We start from the raw sequence: 20,999 nt of genomic DNA on the forward strand, positions 1-20,999 counted from the left end.
AAAGTTGATCTTTTTGACCAGAAATCCCTTTGGGTTTGTTCTGTTGTGGGTTTTTTTGTGTTGGTTTTTTTTTTTAATACGGAAAAATAAACATTACTTTCATTGGTGAATACTTCACAAAGTAAACGGGCACAAAATGTTGTTTTTACGTATTAACAAATAGAACAGCGTCCTACTCACATCTGCATTAGGCCACAGCTCTTTTATAACGTTTTCTATCCTGTTCACCACTTCCATCCGCATTCTCTCTTCTTCAGGTCTGGGAGACATATACTTATAAAAGTCAATGATTTCTTCATGAAGACTAAGAAAGAAAAAAAGAAAAAAAAATAACAGAAAGTCAGGAAAAAAAAAACACAGGAGAATGAAACAGCAACTACTCTAATCGAACATGCTTTTTAAGCTCCTAGTTACCCATTTAGTTAAGAGGCAGTTGAAGATAGCGTGCAATGAAAAAAAGCCCACCAGATTTACAACACTTAGTACTGGTTAGTTCTACATCAGTTTCTTAAGCCATAGGTCAATATTGCACTGCATTTGCTAAAAGTGTGGAAGCAAATCTAAATCCAAGCGCCTCAATTCACATTGAAAATCACACTCCGTATTTTAATGCCAGCATAACACAGAAACTGTTTGGTCTTCAGCTAGGAATGCAGCTGTAAGCTCCGAGTACACACTTCCCAAAAATTTAAACAGGAGGTTTTCAGCCAACGCTTCCTAGTCAGCCCCTTGGCACCAGCTAGGGAGTTTCAGGCATCAGTCTGTGTTCAGTACCAAGCTTTTAAAAAGTCGATAGTAATTGTGCCAGTACTAGAGCTAGAAAAACTGCTTCTTTTTACTGCTTAGAGAAGATGAATAAACTCCAAATGCACCCGCTCCCCATAACAAGAAAATATGTAGTACAAGTGCAGAAGTGGTGGCTCAGAAGAATAAGTGATTGACAGACAGTTAACCCATATATTTGGCAGTTTACTATATTACATGTGCTTCTCACCGTCAGTAAGTCATTTTTAAACTGCCTATTATTAGAGATGAAATAAAAATGTCTTCATACAGCGCCACAAATTTCTACGCTTCTGTAATACCAACAACACATCACCCTCTTGACTAACAACATTTTTGAAAAAAAACCAGACGCAACCCTTTCATTTCAGCCACAGAGCAGCTAAATTAATTTCATTTGTTCCCTGCAATGGCCATTATAGTAATAGCTATTTTTTTAAAATGTATTGTTTCTAGTTACCACATACAACTGCATCTCTCCTTAAAGCTCTGAGGGACCATCAGGACAGAGCAATTCATTAAGAGCAAGCCCTCAGATGAGATGTGGAATCTAATACTTCCCTACTGTACACACATTTAAATAAATCAAATGTTAATAACTGGAAGTTGTATACAGGTGTCAACAAAACAGATTAAAATATCTGAAAGTTGTATTTAACGGAGTCAGGGTAAGGACAGAACTCAAACCATCTGGCATTGGCATTATGTTCTTCAATACTGCAGCATTATGAACAACACAAGCTTCTTTCTCTCCAAGATGAAGGAATAAAATATTTACATTACTTTTTACTGAGCATCTACTGGAATTCCCTACACACACACACGGCAAGGGGAATAGTTATAAAAGCCTAGCAACCTGTGGTAGCCATCATCACAGCTCTCTATAGCTAACGCAAAAACTCCTCTGACAGAGCTCCTCCAAAGGGAGATCCAGACAGATACCCAATTTAGCTGTTCCAAAACCACCTTTGGAGAAGCTTCTCCTCATTTGACACCTACAGACGGAGACTCACAAACACTTCAACTAAAAACTAAAATAAAACCACCCCTCCGCAAAGATCTCCTGCAAAAATGCAAGGTGCCACCTCCCCGCTTCTCCCCCGCCTTACTGGCACGCTGGCACCAGCACCGAGCCCCGCTCACACACATCATCTCAGGTACCACAAGGATGTTCTGAGCAACGCAGCTGCAATAGTCATACCGATAAATGCTGTTTTCAGCATGTATTTTGACAATGCTAAGAAATTTCGTACCTCCTCCTACAGCTGCTTTCTTGCTTTTCCTTGGAAGCTTACAACCTGGGGTTAACATGCACGTTCTGAACCACCACTGCCATCCTGGGCACGGGCTTCTCTGCCTTTGGCTTTTCAGCCATCTCCTGTCCTGTTCCTCACTGTTAGTCAACATACTGGCACTTAAACATTCTTAAAGTTATCCTCCTGTTGCAAGAATTGAATTCACGTGAGAAGTGCGTGACAAAGGGCAAGTTGAGCACTCCAGCAACCAAGTTCACTCTCCGTCCCCACTGCCAGTCACACATACCGACCTGCTAGTTTAGTCTCTGCGTGCTTGACCATTAAGGTAGCATTCAAAAACAGGAGCAGCTAGGGGAACAGGCAAAAAACTCGATAAACAAACTCCAGAAAATAAAAATTATTTTTCAACTGTATTTGGCGAACCAGCTTACGGGAAGACCTGGGAGTCAGCCCAAGGCTTCCTACCATGTCTGGCAAGCTCTTCACTTTCTTTGCGGACTACACAGGGGGGAACTGATCAAGTTAACACAGACCTGCTTCTGCCTCTGCTCCTCTGGACTACCTGGAACAGACTGGTTACACCCACAAGGCACAAGATTTGCCCCAGAGCAATGTTTTTAGTAATAGAAGATGGAGTGCACACCATGAGGAGTGTCACCACATCATCTGAGGGCACTTAATGGCACAAGATGTGCTGGGATAATACCAAGAGACTATCCCTGGGGAGAGATTCATGTATGGCACAGCACAAATCCATACTGCCCGTCATTAGTGGGCCCAGCTGCTCCTGGGCTTCCGCTTTACGGGAGTTAATTGTTCCCCTGCCCCGTAAGGGAACCTTGGAAGAACAAGGCAATCAGAAATGAGGTCCCTGAAGTGCACAAAGGGCCAAGCCATGCAGACACTGCAGTTCTCAGGGCACTTCTCTTTATTAACTCCACCGACACTTTTAATCGAGATAATTATATCAACTGGCGTACTCTTCAGAAGCTCATAAAATAATGATGTATTGTCAAAATCAGAGGTATTTCTTTTTTTAAAAAAACATAAAAAACATATGTCTGCATCTCTTTCAGTGGGATCCTTCTTGGTCTTAGGTAGTCATAGAAAGCTTTACGGCAAAACAAAAAATTAAGCAGCACACAAACACAAGGAAACATGTATTACACATGCACTGGATGTTACTGAACAAATGCAGATGTAGAAAAAAAAATAAATTTGAAATTTTTCAAAGATAAAAGAAAGGCTTACAGACTACTAGAGAAAGTTCCCATCACCACACCAGCTGGAAATATTACAGATCTATCTGCGGCTTCACCTGCTGCAAGACTGCATGCGGCTAGGACCGCCTGTGCTGCACGGAGCCAGTGTGCAGAAGGCAGGCAGAAGCCATAAAGGCTCCAGACTACACCTAGACCCATTATTTCCCTGCCCAACAATGACTGCTGCCAAGAAATAATAAGGGGATGATTAATTAAAGCCAAGACAAACAGAAGCAGCCACATGCAGATTTCAGAGCAGTACAACATGACTTAGAGGTGTGACTCCAATTAATGCCGAGTTAACTCAAGCTGCATTGAAAATTAAAACTCAAGGTTATTCACTGTCTTAATCAACATCTATTATAGTCGCTGCTTTTCAAAACAATTTGTTTGGATTAATGGAGTCTGTTTACAAGAGTCTCTAGTGGAATTTTATATCTTTAACCAAAATGAAGATCAAAGAGACTGAGAAGTTATTTTTGGCATCATAACAGTATTTTATTATTTAATGCCATTACATTCATCAGTTATTTTAGATAAAAGTCTTTAAAAAGAGACTTGTTTGTAGAAGGAAATTATGCTGTAATAAACCTGATTTCATTATGGAGAGATACTTCATTTGGCTTTACAGTCATACTGAAGCATACCAACACCCAAGAGCTACTCGGGATGGATGGAGAGAGGTCTCTGCAATGCATAAGAGTATTAGTTTACTGGTTTTATTACAGTAAACAGCAATAAACAACTGGGTCTTTGTCCCATGCTTCAGGAAATCTTAACATGTGGGGAAATGAAAAATTAAATAGTCTCTTACACTTTCTCCGAGTATGTTCTAAAACAAAGTACTAGCTACATCACACCCTGTTTTCAAGCCTGGTAAGCTGATTACATCAGAATTTCACAGACAGAACACAATTACAGAGAAGAGAAGCCACTAAATTTAGTGGATTATAGCACCTGTTATGTTCATCTGACAGAGTTAGTGATGCACCATTAAAAAATAAATTATGGCTGCAAAAGTTGTAATCGCAAACTTCCCACTGTATCATCACTGAATAGCACCAAGAGGAATGCGAGTCTGCTAGACTCAAGCTGTTCAGGTGAAAAGCTGCAGCTTTTGCGCAGGTGCAAGTGCTACAGAACACCGCACATCACACCTCTGTCTTAGTTGGATCACACCTTACTTTATTTTGTAGCACAACTTGTGGGTTCTAAATGTGCAACTCAGGATTTCAAACTCGTTTACATCTGTCCCAGATGTTTTTCTGGAGCATGAATCTTAATGCACCTCTGGCAATCAATTAAAAAATAATCACATATGAACAAAGCATTATTTCTGTTTTATATGCACAGCACACAGACAGATACACGGACAAACACATACGCTTGACCGTATGCTTCAGTCACCTTACACATAAAGCAGCACACCTCGCTACTGCTGTACATTAGAACTGGAACCAAGAGCGATACTGCGAGGCATGTTGCTTTGTGAAACCTAACTGGAGATACAAGAAGTTTTACCTTTTGCACTAGGATCCTGACGCAGATTTAATAACCGGCCCGCTGTGCTCACTGATTCTGGCAGCTGGAGGAAGCCAGCCCGACACAGCCAATGCCCAATGCTTGCCAGCCACGCCAGCGGCTGCCCTGCATGGGACCATGCCCTGCATGGACCTCCCCTGCCTGCCCCCGGCAGCTGAGAAGCAGAGGCACAGTCCTGCTAACCTGAGCAGCCGGCAAAGGGAAGAGAATTCTGACTGGTTTTGTTTAATCACAGGATAGCAGTTACGCGTTGCCTTTGTGTGCCCACACAGCAGTATTACTAACCAGAGTAGTATGTTTTAATTGAAAAGTTTCCTCCTTTTGTCATTCTGGAATCGTGTTATACTTCTACTCTCCTCTGGCTCTTCTTCACTCTTCATTTCACAGGAGAAATTATGCAGGCATGCATATTCTAATTTCTCTCATCAGGGTGTTACCCACAGCTTCTGCTCCAACTGTTAAAAACGAGTGGGTTAAAAATCTTGCTCATCCATCCCAAAGAGCTTCCTCTGCCTTGAGCAAAAATATTTCTTTGCACAGGAAATGCTGTTTGCAAACATCACTAAAGGTAATTTAAAACAATAGATATTAACCACATGCAAAAGAATCGTACAGTGCTCATGCACCACAGTTTGCTCTTTGGCAGGTTTTTCTGCAGGAAGCTTCGTTTTCAGAATCATGAAAATCTAAATTATTTAGAACCTCTGCGGATGGTGGTCAGAAGTAAGCAATGACTTTTGCCTTCCTAAACTATGCTTTAACATGAATCACTTGTGATTTAAGACTTTGATTTTGTATCCACACTTGGATGGGATGTTTGCAATGTACCCCTGTAGCACTAAATAAGCCTTTTGTATCTGAATTTTCTTTGGATGAGTAATTCCTACAGGACAGTGTTTAGATGCCCCTAGCGTTTTAAGTCTCCTCGGGGGGGGGGGGGGAACCAAAGGCAACAATGAGAAATATTGTAGATGTTCAGGTTTATAGTTGTTTTTGAGGAAGACAGCGAAAGAAGATGAATCCGAGGTGTTTTAGCATCTTGAAAGCATCAATAGTTAGAAGTCCTAACTGCATCCATCCCTCCACTCCCAAGAGGAAAGCTAGCATTGCACAGGAGAAGAGAGAGTAACTTAACTCTGGTCCTTTGGAAGTTCCACAAACTAAACAAAGCTCTTCCCTCTCCCGTCTGCAATCTACTTGATCCTAAAGCGGTTTTGAACAAAATTGCAACAAAGGTAAAGGAAAGACACAGAGAGCCCAATCCTCTCTCTCTCCCCCTTCAGAATTATGCAAATTTTTTTTAATATTTATTTTAAAAGTAACATTGACACTCTACAAGATGGGGAATCCAACAGCTTCCCAAACTAACTTTCCGTTTTAACATTCATCTCCCACAAGCTTAATAAAATAATTTCTAGACTACTACTACCACCTAGACGTGTCGAATAATGAAGCAGGAACAACAGCAGACACTGTAAAGATCATAAATTGTTTTCCCACCTACAAACTCAAGCAAAACCAAACAATTTGAATCATCTGCTGAAGTCTTCTACTTACCGCCTGGGCCTCTGGAGCAGAAAAATTCTTTTAGTATTTGCTGGTTTAAGCTACTGAAAACACACCTAAGTGCATCTGCAGGTGATTTAACAGGCAGTTAAGTTTCACATTGACTGATACATCAGTCCTCATGAGAAACTAAAATTGTGCATAATAAAGCAAACAATCTTCAAAAGCCTCAGAGACTCTGACCATTACTTCTATATCCTGTTACTAAACCATATGAATATATTATAGGTCACATATATTGAGCTGCATATGCCCTATGGGAGCTTTAAAATGAAACATCCCAAAAAACATCCTGATTAGTAACCTGACAAGTCACACATTTTTCCTCAGTTTCATTCACCCGTTTGAAATCCAGCTTCACAGACCATCTTTCCACAGTTTACCTAAAGACACACATGCAGAAAAAACACAGGTATTCCACTGCCATATGATTACTAAACAGCACTAAAACCCAGGATACCTACTGTATAAACCGTTTCCCAAGGTGCAAACAGAGAATTACACTTTGCAGAGGGCTAGGTAATGAGACTTATTTCTGTCCCCCTCCATTAGAGCCAGGTGTTTGTCACCACTCCCTGGCTTCCCAGTGACCAGGTCTGTTATAACAGGATTACACAGGCCTCCCTAATCCATCTAGGGCAAAGTTAGCCAAGTTAAACCCCACCACCTTCATCAGTTCAGCTAAAGCAGCCAACTTCTCCTAAGTGTAGCCAGGCACCCGACGAGGAGCCCTTGAGGACAGCAGCAGCCGTCACTTCCACACGGATGGCACTGGGTGAAAAGAGAAGGAGAAGAAACACCTTCAGCTGGTGTATCTACAACCAGAAGACGCCCCTCCAGCCACCAAGCAACATCTGAGTAGCTTTCAGTATTCACCCAACAACAGCTTGACCCTTCTGATTAGCATTTATCATCTGCTCAGTAATTCACTGAATTGCCTTGCAGGATCCAGGGAGGACAAAATTTTCACAGATGCATTAAATGATTCAGGAACCTAGATCCTGTTTTCAGGACTAATGCCTTTCAGGATTAACCTAATCACTCTGATCCTGAGTTTGAAAACGCTTTTCTGAATGGAGTTAGTTCATTCCCTTCAACAATTTATGGTGGACAGCGGAGTTCCCTCTCTCTTTCTCCCATGAAACAGCCATCCCCCCAACCCCTCCCAAATTAACACAGGGTTTTATTTATGCTCTGGATTTAACCTCAACTTAAGGGTTTAACTGCATCATAAAAGGCACTAAAATAGCACTGCCTTATGGAAACGGCCAAAGTGTGGTAGAAATGTATTAAAACACAAGGAGAAAGAAGCAATGTGGGCCATTCTTTTCAATTATGTGTGCTTTGTCTTCCTAAAATACACTCAGATGTGCTACAATTTTTCCTACAGAAATTTGTCTTTTAAGAGGAAAGAAAGTCCTATTGAACTTGAATTATAACTCAGTGCTTGAATTAGTCCTACCAATAAGCAATCTGAAGTATAACTCTGCAACCCATCTACTGGATTTTAAACCCATGCTTTATGCACACCTAGTCTTGCTATCTATTTTTACAGCATTTCCAACAAAAACATCAAATGCCAACTGGAGAGACTATTTTGAGAAGTAGCCTCACTTCCCATTGTTTTTTCCTTTTTTTTAATCATACTGTACATAAAAACAATCTAGCTGAATCACTACATGTGTGGGAACAGCCTTCTCTTTTTTTTTTTCCCTGGAAAGTATCTACATATCATCCCTTCTTCTCATCTCTGTAAGCAAGCACTATGAGAATCTGCCGCTTCTTCTTCCAGGCAATGCATGTGGTTTTGCTAATGGGTGGTATAATAAAAATTAAGAGAAACTGCTACCTCAACTGAGCTGAAAGAAAAATTACTAACAAAAGAACAAGATAAAGCAGGAGAGAAAGGTTTTGTGCAGGAAAAACGAAGTGGGAAGCACAGAGATGGGAAATTGCAGTTTTATTTCATAATGACAAAAAGTATTCAACTTCAGTAATACCTAATTATCTGGAAACACACCAGTAATTCCAACATCACCTATAAAATACTACCACAAGGTTTTTCTTTAGCTCACTTGTAGAATAGTATTAGTCTGTTGGAACAGTTACATATACAGACCAGCTATGCAGTTTGCAACCTCCTAATTTAAAATACAGATATATATGTTTTAAAGCCTCCAAGTTTCAAGTGCAAGTGTTAGCATGCACTTCATACATTCCATAATTACAACTTGAGGTAAATTTCCAAACAGCTAAAACCACAGAAAAGCTAAAGGTATCTATTTCCTTATAGTGGAGGATTAGTAATACCTCAGCCTGCCAGTTCCCCTTGCTTAAAACCCTCTAAATCAAAAAGACTGAATAACAGTAAGAGCTTAACAAAAAGGAAAAGTAACTATCAGTATCAGTAGTAGTTCAGTTTATTTTAGCTGAACTTTCCCAGCAACACAGTAATGTTTGTGTTTGTGTTAGTATTGTAATAAAAGCTACAGCCAGCAAATCACCACAACGCTTGTGAGTAGGTCTGACCCCTTCTGTACCAGCACAACAGGCAGGAGAAGGCAGTTACAACCAAAAAAAGTGTATTAGATCAGTTTTGCAAATTATCACCAGTGGTGTTGCTATTAAACCAGAACCGCGGGATACAGCAGGTCAGCTAATACACCTTTCTGTTTGGTTCATAAAGCCAGGCTAGCAGGACGGTTCTTTATACATCATTAGCACACTGCTACTCTTTTGCCAGTGCAGTAAATATTATCACACACACAAAACAATCCGTGACCTGCCAATAAATGACAACACATCACATAACTGGGCAGAGGTGAGACTAACACACTCCCGGCAGGCTTATGAGCATTTCCGATGGATAACGTGTGCTCGGAAAAAAAAAATCTCCATCTGAGGTCAAGCTAGAAACTTGCAGCATAGACCTTTGTTACCATGTAAATAGCTGCACGTGTGGCAGGTCCCCCAACATGAAGCCAGGCAAGCCTTGCACGGGGCTCAGAACAGCGTTTTCTGACACAGAAGAGTGTGGAGAAAATTCCACACACAGCGGGTTCTGCCTAGCAAATATTCTTCTTGTTTATGACTTGGGAAATTAATTCACTTGAAAGATTAGTTAAACGAACAGAAGGACAGCAATGGCATTACAAACTCCTGTCTCCTTCCACCAGAGTTGATTTAAACTTTCAAATGTCTACACCAGTCCCTAAGAAGGAAGAGGGATACTATCACAATCCCAGGCTTACGCTGTTCGCCCCAAAGGCAAGTCAAAAAGCTGCTTAAAGTCCAAGTTCCTACCAGCAGCCAGTACTGCTCACATACTGGGGCCTGCAAATTAGTCCCACACACCTCAGAGCGCACTGTGCCGACTCCAGAAAGCCGCCTCACGTCCAGCTGTGCAGCAAGCCTGCTTTCTAGCTGCTAAGCAGGCAGAAGAACCAAGAACAGAACAAAACTCTAAACACCTCTGCTTCAGTAACACGTTAGATCTAAACTTAAAATAATAACATAAAAATATTAAGTCCAGTAACTAGCCACAGCTGCAGTTCATTAAGGTCTTTTCAGCTCTAGCATAACATTTTCAAAATACATTTGAAGTGCCAGTATGCTACCTGGAAAGTCAATGCAGATTCCTAAAGCTTTCCCAACATCATCTAACGATCACAGTTTTGGGGACCTTTTTTATTTATCTTTTTTTTCCAAGAGGAGACTTTTGCACAGGTTTTTGCAACATTCAAGGAACACAGAAATGAGCCACAAGTCACTTTGGTCGCATCTCATACTAAAATATTCAAAACTTCTTATGAGAAGATTTGAAGTTAGCATTTGCTATTAAAACCACAAGGTTTTAAATTTGCATGTTAAATTTATATCCTCCAAGCAAAATGGACAGTGATCCTAATTCACCTGTTTAGCGCATATTCAGAACCAGCTTATCACCCATTTTGTAGTTGTTGCTGCACTTTGGTGACGCTCCGCTACAATATCAACCCAAGTTTAGACACGTGGCTGGTCATATCCAGGCAAAATTCAAATCCCAGTAGCAGTTCTCCCTCCCACTTCCAAATGCTCAAAAGTGACTGGAGTGGGTGCATTTTGCAGGAGGATAGGGAGGAACAATCACACATGCTATGGCAAGGTACAAGGAACATTTCAGGTGGCTTTTTACTTTGATGATTTGTTATCTTTACAGTAAGGGTGTACACAGTGAACTATGTTCACATTAAACAACGCAGTACTCATTTTGGGACTCACGCTGCAGTAATACACTCTTTTAGAAGGTATATATTAGAAGCTGTTTGTTCATATTCTGGTTTGTTCTCTTGTGCTCAGACACTCCCACTAGCAAGGCAGGATACACGGGGATCAGAAAAACCTTGGGCTAGGAGGACAGCACTCCACCTGCAAAATATTTTGGAGAGTCACCAGCCTCCTTTTGCTCTGCTTATCACTCTGGGCTAGAAAGCTACAAACAAAAACAAAAATACAATGCCTAAGCAGATGACAGCAAAATGTTTTCCGAGGTCATTTCTACTAGCCCAGTGATAAAATTCATGTTCAAGAGCTGTGGTGTCAGGAACTGGAAGAAATGCTTCTTCCTCCATGCAGGTAACCAGTCTCATCCTTCAGAGTATCTGGAGAAGCCAGTCTCTTCACTAAACCTGTGGATCAAATCATGGTTTTTATCTTCTTTTCCTTGAAGCTTCAGGTAGTACATCTGTCAGAAAATCAGCAATATAAGCCCAGAAAACACTTCACTGAAATATCTTCCATGAGTCCAAAACCTGAAAATTCAGAAACACCAACATATGCTGAAAGATGCCTTAAATAAAAGATTTCAGTTGCTCAGCTGAACCTCAGTTGCTAGGTTTCTGTTTGGACATAAGGACGAAAAAAACCATCACGCTGTGAAAAAAAGGGACTTTAATGGTTTGAGAGTTAAATCCTCACAACTGACCCAGGATCAGCATCATGTAGGCGAATGCTGGAGCCCACTCTAGCATGGGACACCCCTGGCACTGCACACACACCTCCTCACACCATCCACATGTTGTACATTAACATATCTGTGCGCGGCCTTCCGACTGAAGCAGCAAACAGTGAGGGGCTCTGCAGAGCTCTCTGAAACCCACTCCAAACTCATCCAACTCACCTACTGAAACCACTCTTGCAAAATAATTTCAGTAATAATGTGAAGATTAAGCAAATGTGCGTAGTGTACCAAAAAAGTAAGTAGAAGATGCAGTAGTGGAGACCAGTGATCAAAGAAGCACAAGAGGGTGTCTGCGAGCTCTACAAACTGCTGAATCAATAGCAACTGGTAAAAGCACGTTTCAGCATGCCTGAAGCAGGTACGGTTCAGAGGAGCCAAGGCTGCAATGAACTATTCCAGCATATAATGTTCAGTGACTTAATGCCTACAGGCAAATACCGCATTATACAAGAAATGAGAAAGTTTGTTATTACACAGTTATTCTCGTCGTTCACTCTGTGCTGTTATACTGGGAGCTGACACTGCTACTTACTGCCATTGAAACATTATCTTTTACCACCTACATATACCCTGTCACATCTGGCCAAGTTGTAACAAGAGCAGCTTCAGAAGATCACTAGTTAATTCAAATTTAGGTAAGATTTGAGCTAAGAAAAGGGTTGCAGCTGACGTGTAATATAATTACAAGACAGCAACAAAAGCAAGATAGTACCATCCCTTCTGCCCGATCTCAAAAACTATCCCGTAAGAGGAAATCCAATAGCTCGATGAGGCAAAACTTCTCTTCCACCTGAGGCTGGAAGCAGAGGTGCATGTAAAGAAGCTGCTTACCTCAAAAAACGAACCAGCTCTTCGAGGCAAAAATCAACATGTAAATTTTCTCCTGTGAGTACCTGCCAAGTATGACTACCACAAGGAAAAATCCCCATGGATGAATGTGAGTAAGACACTGAGTCCAAAACACGACCAGAAAGCTAAGTAAATAGAGGATCCTCAAGCACGCGAGTTGAATCACCCAACTGAAGAAGAGTGTGACATAACAAAGCAAACATTAAATAAAATCCACTATCAGGACTTCATTTTTTCAGCCTGGCTCAATACTGGCCCAAGACTGTAATTTACAATTGTGATCATTACTCAAATGAAGGTAGTTCCTTCACCACACTACATTTAACTCAGTGATTTAACTGACAGTTGCAGAAAGCTTGCCAACCAGGAGTACCTCTGACTATGTAAGAGAGAAAGCCATCACGCTTGACAAGGCTCAAGTCCAGAGTAAAACTTTACACAATTTTCAAAAACGATATGCATACTTATTTTAGATTAAAGCCAAAATCTCAGTGAGGGAGAAGGGGGAGGAATGTAAATGTATATAAAGGAGCATGCTTTTTGTCACCATCCCCTTGAGAAGAAACAAACAAAAAAAACCAAAAAACAGAACTAAAAAACCTTTTGCTTTTAGTAATCTCAAGAAAATACCAGCTGTTCCTAAAGCAACGGAGGAAGTGAACAGCTCTAAAATTAACACAGTGAGACTAAGAGTTACGTTATCATACTTCTTCAGTCTTCATCAATCACAACATCAAGAGGTCAGGCAAGGTCAACAAACTTTGATTAAGGACTCACTATCTTCAGACTACACACTGACACCTAACAGTAAGATCAACACCTTAGTCATCAGACTACAGCAAGATACTCCTGCGTACTGCATTTCAGTGGTATTCTTACCCTAATTACAGTACGACTTTATTTGAAGGGCTTATCTGTACTTGGTATTTGTGACAGGTTAATGCAAGTTCTTTCAGATTTTACTGGGTCCGTAAACAAAGTATTTGTAAGAAAGCATGTGACACTTTAAATGCGTGTACTTAAATCTACCTGGAAGTAAATCTACACTGAGTGAAGATAAGCCAATGTTCCTACTGCCTACACACCTCTTCCTCTGGCACCCTCATTTCCCCGATTCGGAAGTTTCTAGAGGACTTTAATGTTTGTATTTGCCCACTGTTGTACCCCATTACTTGTAGAATCACACCATTACTTCCTCCATGCTGTCTAACAACATTTTCAATATGGTGTTGGCTATTTCCCCCCTAACTAATCACAGCGACAAGACAGAAGAGCGGAGATGCACAGTTGCCTACTTTGATCCTAAGCCTCCGTGTATTTGAGCCTCTGCTACCACTGTTTTCCAGTAAAAATCCTGTAAAATGCAATGCAAACCCACCCTGCAAGATGTATGCAGTACAGTATGGTGATGGAGAACTCTGCACCGTAAAACCTTCCCAAGCAACTGTAGCAAGACTGTGCCCCTTTAGCTGCACATCGCTTTTGAATAATTCAGATGTAGTTCTCATGCCATGGAGGACATTACGAGCCTGTCAGAGAGGCTGATCTGGAATGAGGGCTGCCAAATAATCTTAATTGTCACCATGGGAGGAAGAAAATTAACAGATGTTGCTGATGTACCGGCATAAGACATCCTCAGACCCAGTCACGCAGCCAGTTCATCCTCACACTGAGCTGATGTGCTAGAACTGCCCTGGAGCAGCTGCCTCCTACCTGCGACCTGCCCTCAGAGCTTCACGGCCTCAAAGGCGGCCGTGGTACACCACCAGCTCCCAGGCCGTGCTGCTCAGTCTCACACAAATTTTGGGTCAGAAAGATAATCATCGGGAACAGCTAGCATCAAGAGATCTATACTGACTACAGCAATACTAACACATGAATCGCATGATCATGATACAACACAAGTATCAACATAAAGCTACCAAAAAGATTTACACAGGCTCTAGAGATCTGTAAGAGAGTTTTTTGTACAAACTTACCAACAAGAGTTCTTCTGCCTCAATCCACGTCTATCTCTTGCTTTGAATTAATACTATGACATTCATAGTATTCCTGGAAAAAATTCCTGCTGCGTTATCTATTGAAGTTACAAAATGATTAAAGTTCACATTGCTCCTTCTGTAAAGCTATTTGCAGCCTAGGAAAAATATCTGAAGCCTGCCTCCAGCTCACTAGTTTTCCTCTCTTTTTCTTGCTTATAGGAGTATTTTCTTTAGTCCCAATTTCCAGGCAAAGGGACAGAAAGCAATGTTCAAATATGACCGACATCTTGAGCACTCTTCGGCAGTTCATCCAAAAAGATAATCCAGGAAGATGAATGCTCATAATTTAAGAAATCCCAGCATGTTCAAATAATGAATTAGCATGCCAACTGCTCACGAAGGACGGCAGTAGCATTTATTTGCTTATAATATGTGTTAAGCAAGATTTTCACTGGTTGTGTCACTTGATCACTACCAGCATACACACCTCTCAACACAACACGTAAGGTGGCTCTAGGCTGCATTCCGCTACTGCTGCCAGCTCCAAGAGCCAGCAAAGACAATGCAGGAACCACTCGTTTACATCACATGCAACATCAAAAAATTTTAAGCAACCATCACCTCTTAAATTTTGGCATATACGCTATTTTGGGATCACATACCCTATATTCACAGATGTATTCTGAATCGCCATGTTATGAGGTGAATAAAAAGAAATACGAAGCATTTATATTATTGCCTATTTTGATAGTAAGGTTACGTACAACACTTATCAAAACTGCATTTCAAAATTTTGCAAATTCCCAAGGTAAAAAGCAGACCGTGTACTCCAGTTTTAAGTAAGCTAATAGAAACTGCTCAGGAACAAAGCATAACATCAAGATGGTTTAAAAAAAAAAATTGAAAGATTGAAAAAAGCAACAATATGCTTTCATGATACAGGTCTCCATCTATTTGCGTCCCCCAGGACCAACAATATAATCTCAGGCTTCCTAAAACTGACCTTACACTAGGAGTTTGCCAGTTAAAAAAGTAAGAGCTCCAACCCCAACGTAGTTTAATACAATACTAATAAAGATTAAGGGTGAGCAGATCCTCTTTTTCCAAATGCATACTGCTACAGAAAGCACATATCTGCTCTTGGAAAGCAGCAAGCACACAAGAGGGATTCACATACTCTTCCTATTACTTAATATAGACATCTCTATGTACCAAAAAAAGTCTGCCAAACTTCTGTTCCTTATATAGCCACTCCAAGGTAAATAGGTGTCCAATTCACAAATACAAGATAAGAACTGGAGAAAAAACAGTTCATGAGAATACATTCACATGCTGCTCCCCTGCACATGTAGAAACCAGCAGGCCTCTGAAGTCCTCCTTAAATTGTTTAAACAAAGCACGCCAAAATGTTGGCACATTCCAAAATTCTGCAAGCACAAACAACACTGTTATATAATATTTACAGTATATTTCCGAAATGTTTCCTCCAACTGCCTTTAGTCCAACATCTTCATCCCCTAGTAAATCTGTTTCTCTCTCCCAGCCCCTCCAACAGAAGTCATTTCTTACCGTGGAGGCAGTGGGGCAATGCGTGGTTTCACTTCCACAAACCCCAGATCACCGCCTTCAAGAGCTGCACAAGCTGTCACCAGGTACTGCCAGACCTGTGCTGTGCCATGACTCAGGACAAGACGGAGAGTGACGGCGGATCTTATCGGATGGATACAAGAAAAAGGATTTGCACCCAGGTCACATCCTTGCACTTCTACCTTACAGCTTACATACGCAGCTACAGCGTGAGGAAAGAGTACTGTTCTAAGAGGCTTTTCTGGGAAGCAGATTTGTGCCTATGAACTCCTCCCGAATAACTCATTTTTACATGACATACATGGTAAATGCAACCGCAATCTAGTTTTAACATACATGTCTTCAATAAATCCAAAACGCATGCAACTACTCTAACAGAAGACATATTAAGAAGTCACACACACACCCCTCGTCCTTTCAGCAGAAATCGGAAGGCTGCGCCCAAAAGCGCTTGTTTCGCATATGTGAAGCTTTCGTATGTACCGAGTAATGCAACAGCGAATCAAGTACCACCCACGCATTTGATTTAAGCGCTTAAGAGCACATGATGGAAAACACCACAATTGATTAGGATTTAAAAGATATCCTGAAGTTAGGCATTCAGTCTGGCTAGACCTTTTGATGCAGGTACACGCGCCTGCTCTGCTCACAATACACTCAGCTCTTTCTGTTCATGCTCCGACCCACGTAGAAATCACACCGCTGTGGCTGGTACCACGCAAGGGCCTGAGCTAGTAAGAACTAAAGAGACACGGGGTAAGTTATCTCAGGCAGACAGCTGCACCACTGTAGCTACACGTCCTCTGGTCAGCTCAAAGCCTGCAGAGAATGAGCCTGTGCCTGCCTTAATGCACTTAGCTTCTTTCAAAAAAAAGAGATTAAAAGACCTGAGAAGCTGACAAACTTCACGCGGAAAAAAAAAAATCATAATAGAATTTCTGCAGCAAAAATGTATGGCTTTAAGCTATTTTCTTCCTAAAGTAGTTGCGATTTTATTTCATGGTATTCTCTGTAATCCTGGGCAACATGCTGGGAACCCTTGTATCAAGCTGAAGCCTGCTCAGTTCGCTGCCAACCAATTCAGCAGCCTGCGAGCGCGTGCACGTCCGTGTGCAGACCCCTCCTCTGGGGTCACAGGAGTCTCTCCCTTTCATGGCAGTTTCTATCAGTACTTCAAAACAGCGTGCATTCAGTTTTTCAAAACGCACTGTTTTCTATTTAACCCAGGTTCCTCCTCAGGAGTACATGACAGATTTTCCTCCTTAAGCTCACACATTAATTGGGTTCTTGCCTTTGGCTGCAGCTGCCTGTGAAAACTAACCAGCTCCCCACACCATCCCAAAATCCGCATCTCCTACCTGGGACCTGCGTAACTGGACTCTGGCACCAGAGTCACAGAAACCTGTGAGAAGACAGGTCAAACTCACGTGCAAGTCTTTGGGTTTGGGTTTTGTTATGCTGAAGGCTTCTGGCTTCAGCAGTTGTTCTTGTGTCACCTTTTAGCTAGACTCAATCTAAATCCAGCGAAACCTGTAAAACAGCCGTTTCAGAACCCCAAATGCTTTTTCTTCCTTTTTAATCGTGACACTAGTAACATTACTACTAACACTTACTGTTGCCCTTGGGACATGGACACACTCACCCCAAATCCCCTCCAAAACCTCAACCCACACATCCTTCTACATCCTTGCGTTTTCCTACAAAGTACCCTGTGTCAAGGCAAATCCAATTAAACTCTTTTAACACATGTTATGTGTTAAGTCAACAGTAACATCATACAGATGCTGTAAGGCTTTGAATTCGTTTTCTGCATTATCTGTTCTTTTTAGCACTACTGTCTGTGGACAAAGTCCCCAGAGGATGTAAGATACGCAAGTTGAATCCGCCTGGTGCAAAGCAACTTGCAGGCAGCACAAGACAACTGATTTACAGCAATATTTCAGAAGTCGCAAAGTTAAGTGTGCCAGAACAAAGCAGAGTACCTGTAATGCAAATATACACATTATTAATTGAACTGCAAGCCTGAAAACTTAGAATAAAGGAAAATATTAAAAGATAGGCCAGAATATGATGTATACGATAGCACCATTAACTCTGTGAGGGAATGAAAACTGGCCCTCGTGTTGAAGGTCAATATTTCAGCACCAGTGAATGTTAGCAAATATTGTGCAAATTTTGAAATAAATCTATCTTGGAATAGAAAACAATACTGTTGTGGGTTATTTTTTAATTATTTGGCTATATCTTCATATGTATAAGTAGCCTTAACTAAGAAAGTATGTTTCTCAATATAAATTAAAAAACTGAAAAGAAAAAACTCAAAGGTTTGACTGAACAGATACTTAACTTTTAACCTCTACTATTCCAACATGTTTACCTTACCTAAACATTCTTACAGCTAGTTACACGCTGCTATGTGTTTACATAAACTGTCCAACTAGCTAAAAATTACTGGACTGTTTTTCCAAAGAGCTGATCAATATAATTGCGTATTCAGAGCTGGTTTTGCACAGCCATACACACAAGTGACATCCTTGCTCTGGAAATATGAATGCCACATATCAGCATTCAACTGTTTGCCAGAAAATCAGGCCTGATCTTTCTGAAAATGGGTCTGTTCCACAATGCTGTCATATTCAGAAGGCTCAAAATTTAAAGCTATTAACTGAAAAAAGTTACAGGACGGTATATAGGGAAAAGTGTTAAGAGCCTTCATTACTTTTTCAAAATTTGCATCGAAACAATTAGGGAAGGAAAAGGTACCTGTTAACACACAAGTAATGCAGGTATCTTCTTTTTTCTCAATAACTGTTGGAACCAGTCAACACAATTTTAGGAATTCATGTTGCAAACAATTATAAATATTTACTTCAGCAATAATCTCATTTGCTAGGTTACAAACCTCCCTATCCATCATTACTGTACAGCATCTCAAGACCCGAGACAGACACCTTACAACAGTTAGTTATTAAAAAAGAGACTTGTAGGCGGGAGCGATGGCAGCACCTCAGCGCAGACCTCGGGCAGTTCCACGGGAGGTTTCACACAGCCTTGCCAGCAGCCAGTCAGTCACACTGCAACCTTCACAAGACCTAAGTGTTCCCTGTGCTTTCCTAAGAGGCTTCAGCACCTTTCAGAAATTGTTTTCACAATTTTTAATTCAAGATTGTTAGCCAACTGCCTCTAAATACCTTTGGAATAAATAGCTTGTTAGAAGCAAGCACCATTCACTTCTGTAATTCAGGAAAAGCAATGTAGGGGTGTATCTTAGAGACAAGAAACAGCTAAAACAGAACCTCAGCATCACGTAAATATATACCACAAACTAGACAAACCAAATGCAGACCAACATGTTTCAGTACTTTTTGATACTACTAAAAAAAAAATAAATTGTCTACAACACACTTCCAGTTGGAGTTTGAAACAGATTCCACCAAAATTCTACTCTAGCAACAGACGCTGAATACTACCACCTTGAATACTTTGGTACATATTATTATTATTAATCTCTTTCTGAAGCTCACCCTTCCCCCCTCCTCCCCCGTATCTTTGATAAAGGGAAAAAGTTTACGGATTTACGAGACAGAAAGACAAAGGCACTTCTAAAAATGTTCCTCAACTTTCAAGTGAGTGAGTGACAAGCTAGAAGACAGAGTCCAAAAACTAACCTACAAAAATGCAGTACTTGGTATGTTTTGCACATACTGCTTTTAAGTCATATGAAGCAAGTTATGGAAGGTTCCAATGTATAGTGACTACAGAACTTAAAATAGCATGCTTCTGCAGTGTCATTTTATGAATTATTATAACCCCAGCACTAAAGGTAACATAGGAGCTGGCAAGAAAATACGCAGCCAGAAGCAGTAAGAGTTTGTCTTCCAAAGCAACCAGCAAACCTGAAGAGTCATTTCGACAAATCTTACAGAACGGTGGATTTTGGAAGGCAAAGAGGTCAATGCTTTCCAGCAGGACGGGACTGAAGGACCCTTAGGTACAAGTTGGGCACACACAAACTGACAGCACCCAAAACATAACTGATTGCTAAAATGAGCTCTTCTGGGCCTTCGGCTGTCACCATACACCTCCGCCATCTGAAACCTGGAACCGAGCCAGACTCGTTTGTAAAGGAGAAGGATTGGCAAGGGTATTACACCTGCAGACACCACACCAGAAACTCACACTTAACCAGTCCAACACACGTCAACGTGCTCCTGCCACGGGGAGGAGAGGTATGCTGTGGGTCAAGGCAAAGGTTATATTTTGAAAAGCATGAACTTAAAAAAAAACAACCAACCACATAAGTTACTAAATGGCTTTTACCCAGGGCATCATCCATATCAAAAGCTAACCCTGCGTTTAAAAAAAAAAAAGGGGGGGGGGGGGAGGAGTGAGAGCTCAAAAGAGTATTCTGCTAAACATAAGATACAGGTTTGCCTGCCCTCGATCTCTGTGGGCTCATTCAACGCCAACCGACGAGACCTGAGCTAACACAAACCCACTACGGGCAAAACACTCAGATCAGCACACGCATTCCACAGTCAGTGACCCATGAAAACCATTAATAATCCCATACTGACATCCATAACGTTCTATACATGCATGCAAGTTTCCTTCCGAGAGCTGGGGCCAGCACGTGTGCGTACCCTCTGTCACCTCTGGAAAAACACTCTCCCTGCACAACCACCTCGCACACGCACCTCCGTTTAACAGCAGCAGATGATTCTTTTTTCGGCAAGTTGTAGCTGCTGCGAGGCGCCTGCCCCACACGCAGCGCAGAGCCCCGGCAGCGCGGCGAGGGGCCGGAGCTGCCCCGCTGACAGCGGCCCCCCCCGGGCCCAGCCCCGCAGCGTGTGCGTGAGCAGCCAAGGGTGCGAGACGGCTCCGCAGGCCCCGCCAGACACCCGGTACAGCGCCGCGGGGCGCCGGCGGAGCGGCGGGGCGCCGCACCGGGCCAGCAGCCGGTACCGCGCCCCACGTGCACGGGCGGTGACAGCGGAGCGGCCTGCGAGCGGCTCCCGTCCCCTGCGGATAGGCGTGCCCGCACCATTAGCATGCACCGGGCACCCGCGGCAGGCGCTCCCCCCGCCCCGACAGTCGCCGCCCCGGCCGGCCGCGCAGCCCAGGAGGCCGCACGGGGGCCGGCCTCGCCGGGCACTGACAGCCGCGGGCGCCC

General features: G+C 42.0%; 1 protein-coding gene across 2 annotated transcripts in view; it reads right to left on the bottom strand.

Moving 5' to 3' along the window:
* Positions 1–20,999, bottom strand: part of TENT4B (terminal nucleotidyltransferase 4B) — a 42,736-nt gene that overhangs the window by 20,774 nt on the left and 963 nt on the right. The window contains exons 1-2 of one of the 2 annotated variants that reach the window (XM_005444604.4): positions 20,524–20,904; positions 181–304 (exon numbers count right to left, since the gene is read on the bottom strand). In XM_005444604.4, the coding sequence (XP_005444661.2) occupies positions 181–304; positions 20,524–20,879 (480 nt within the window). In that variant the 5' untranslated portion in view covers positions 20,880–20,904. Of the gene's footprint in view, positions 1–180; positions 305–20,523; positions 20,905–20,999 lie in introns of those variants that run through there. The other variant, XM_055726702.1, reaches the window with a different exon arrangement.

Source organism: Falco cherrug, chromosome 14, assembly GCF_023634085.1.
Source record: "Falco cherrug isolate bFalChe1 chromosome 14, bFalChe1.pri, whole genome shotgun sequence".
Taxonomy (NCBI): Eukaryota; Metazoa; Chordata; class Aves; order Falconiformes; family Falconidae; genus Falco; species Falco cherrug.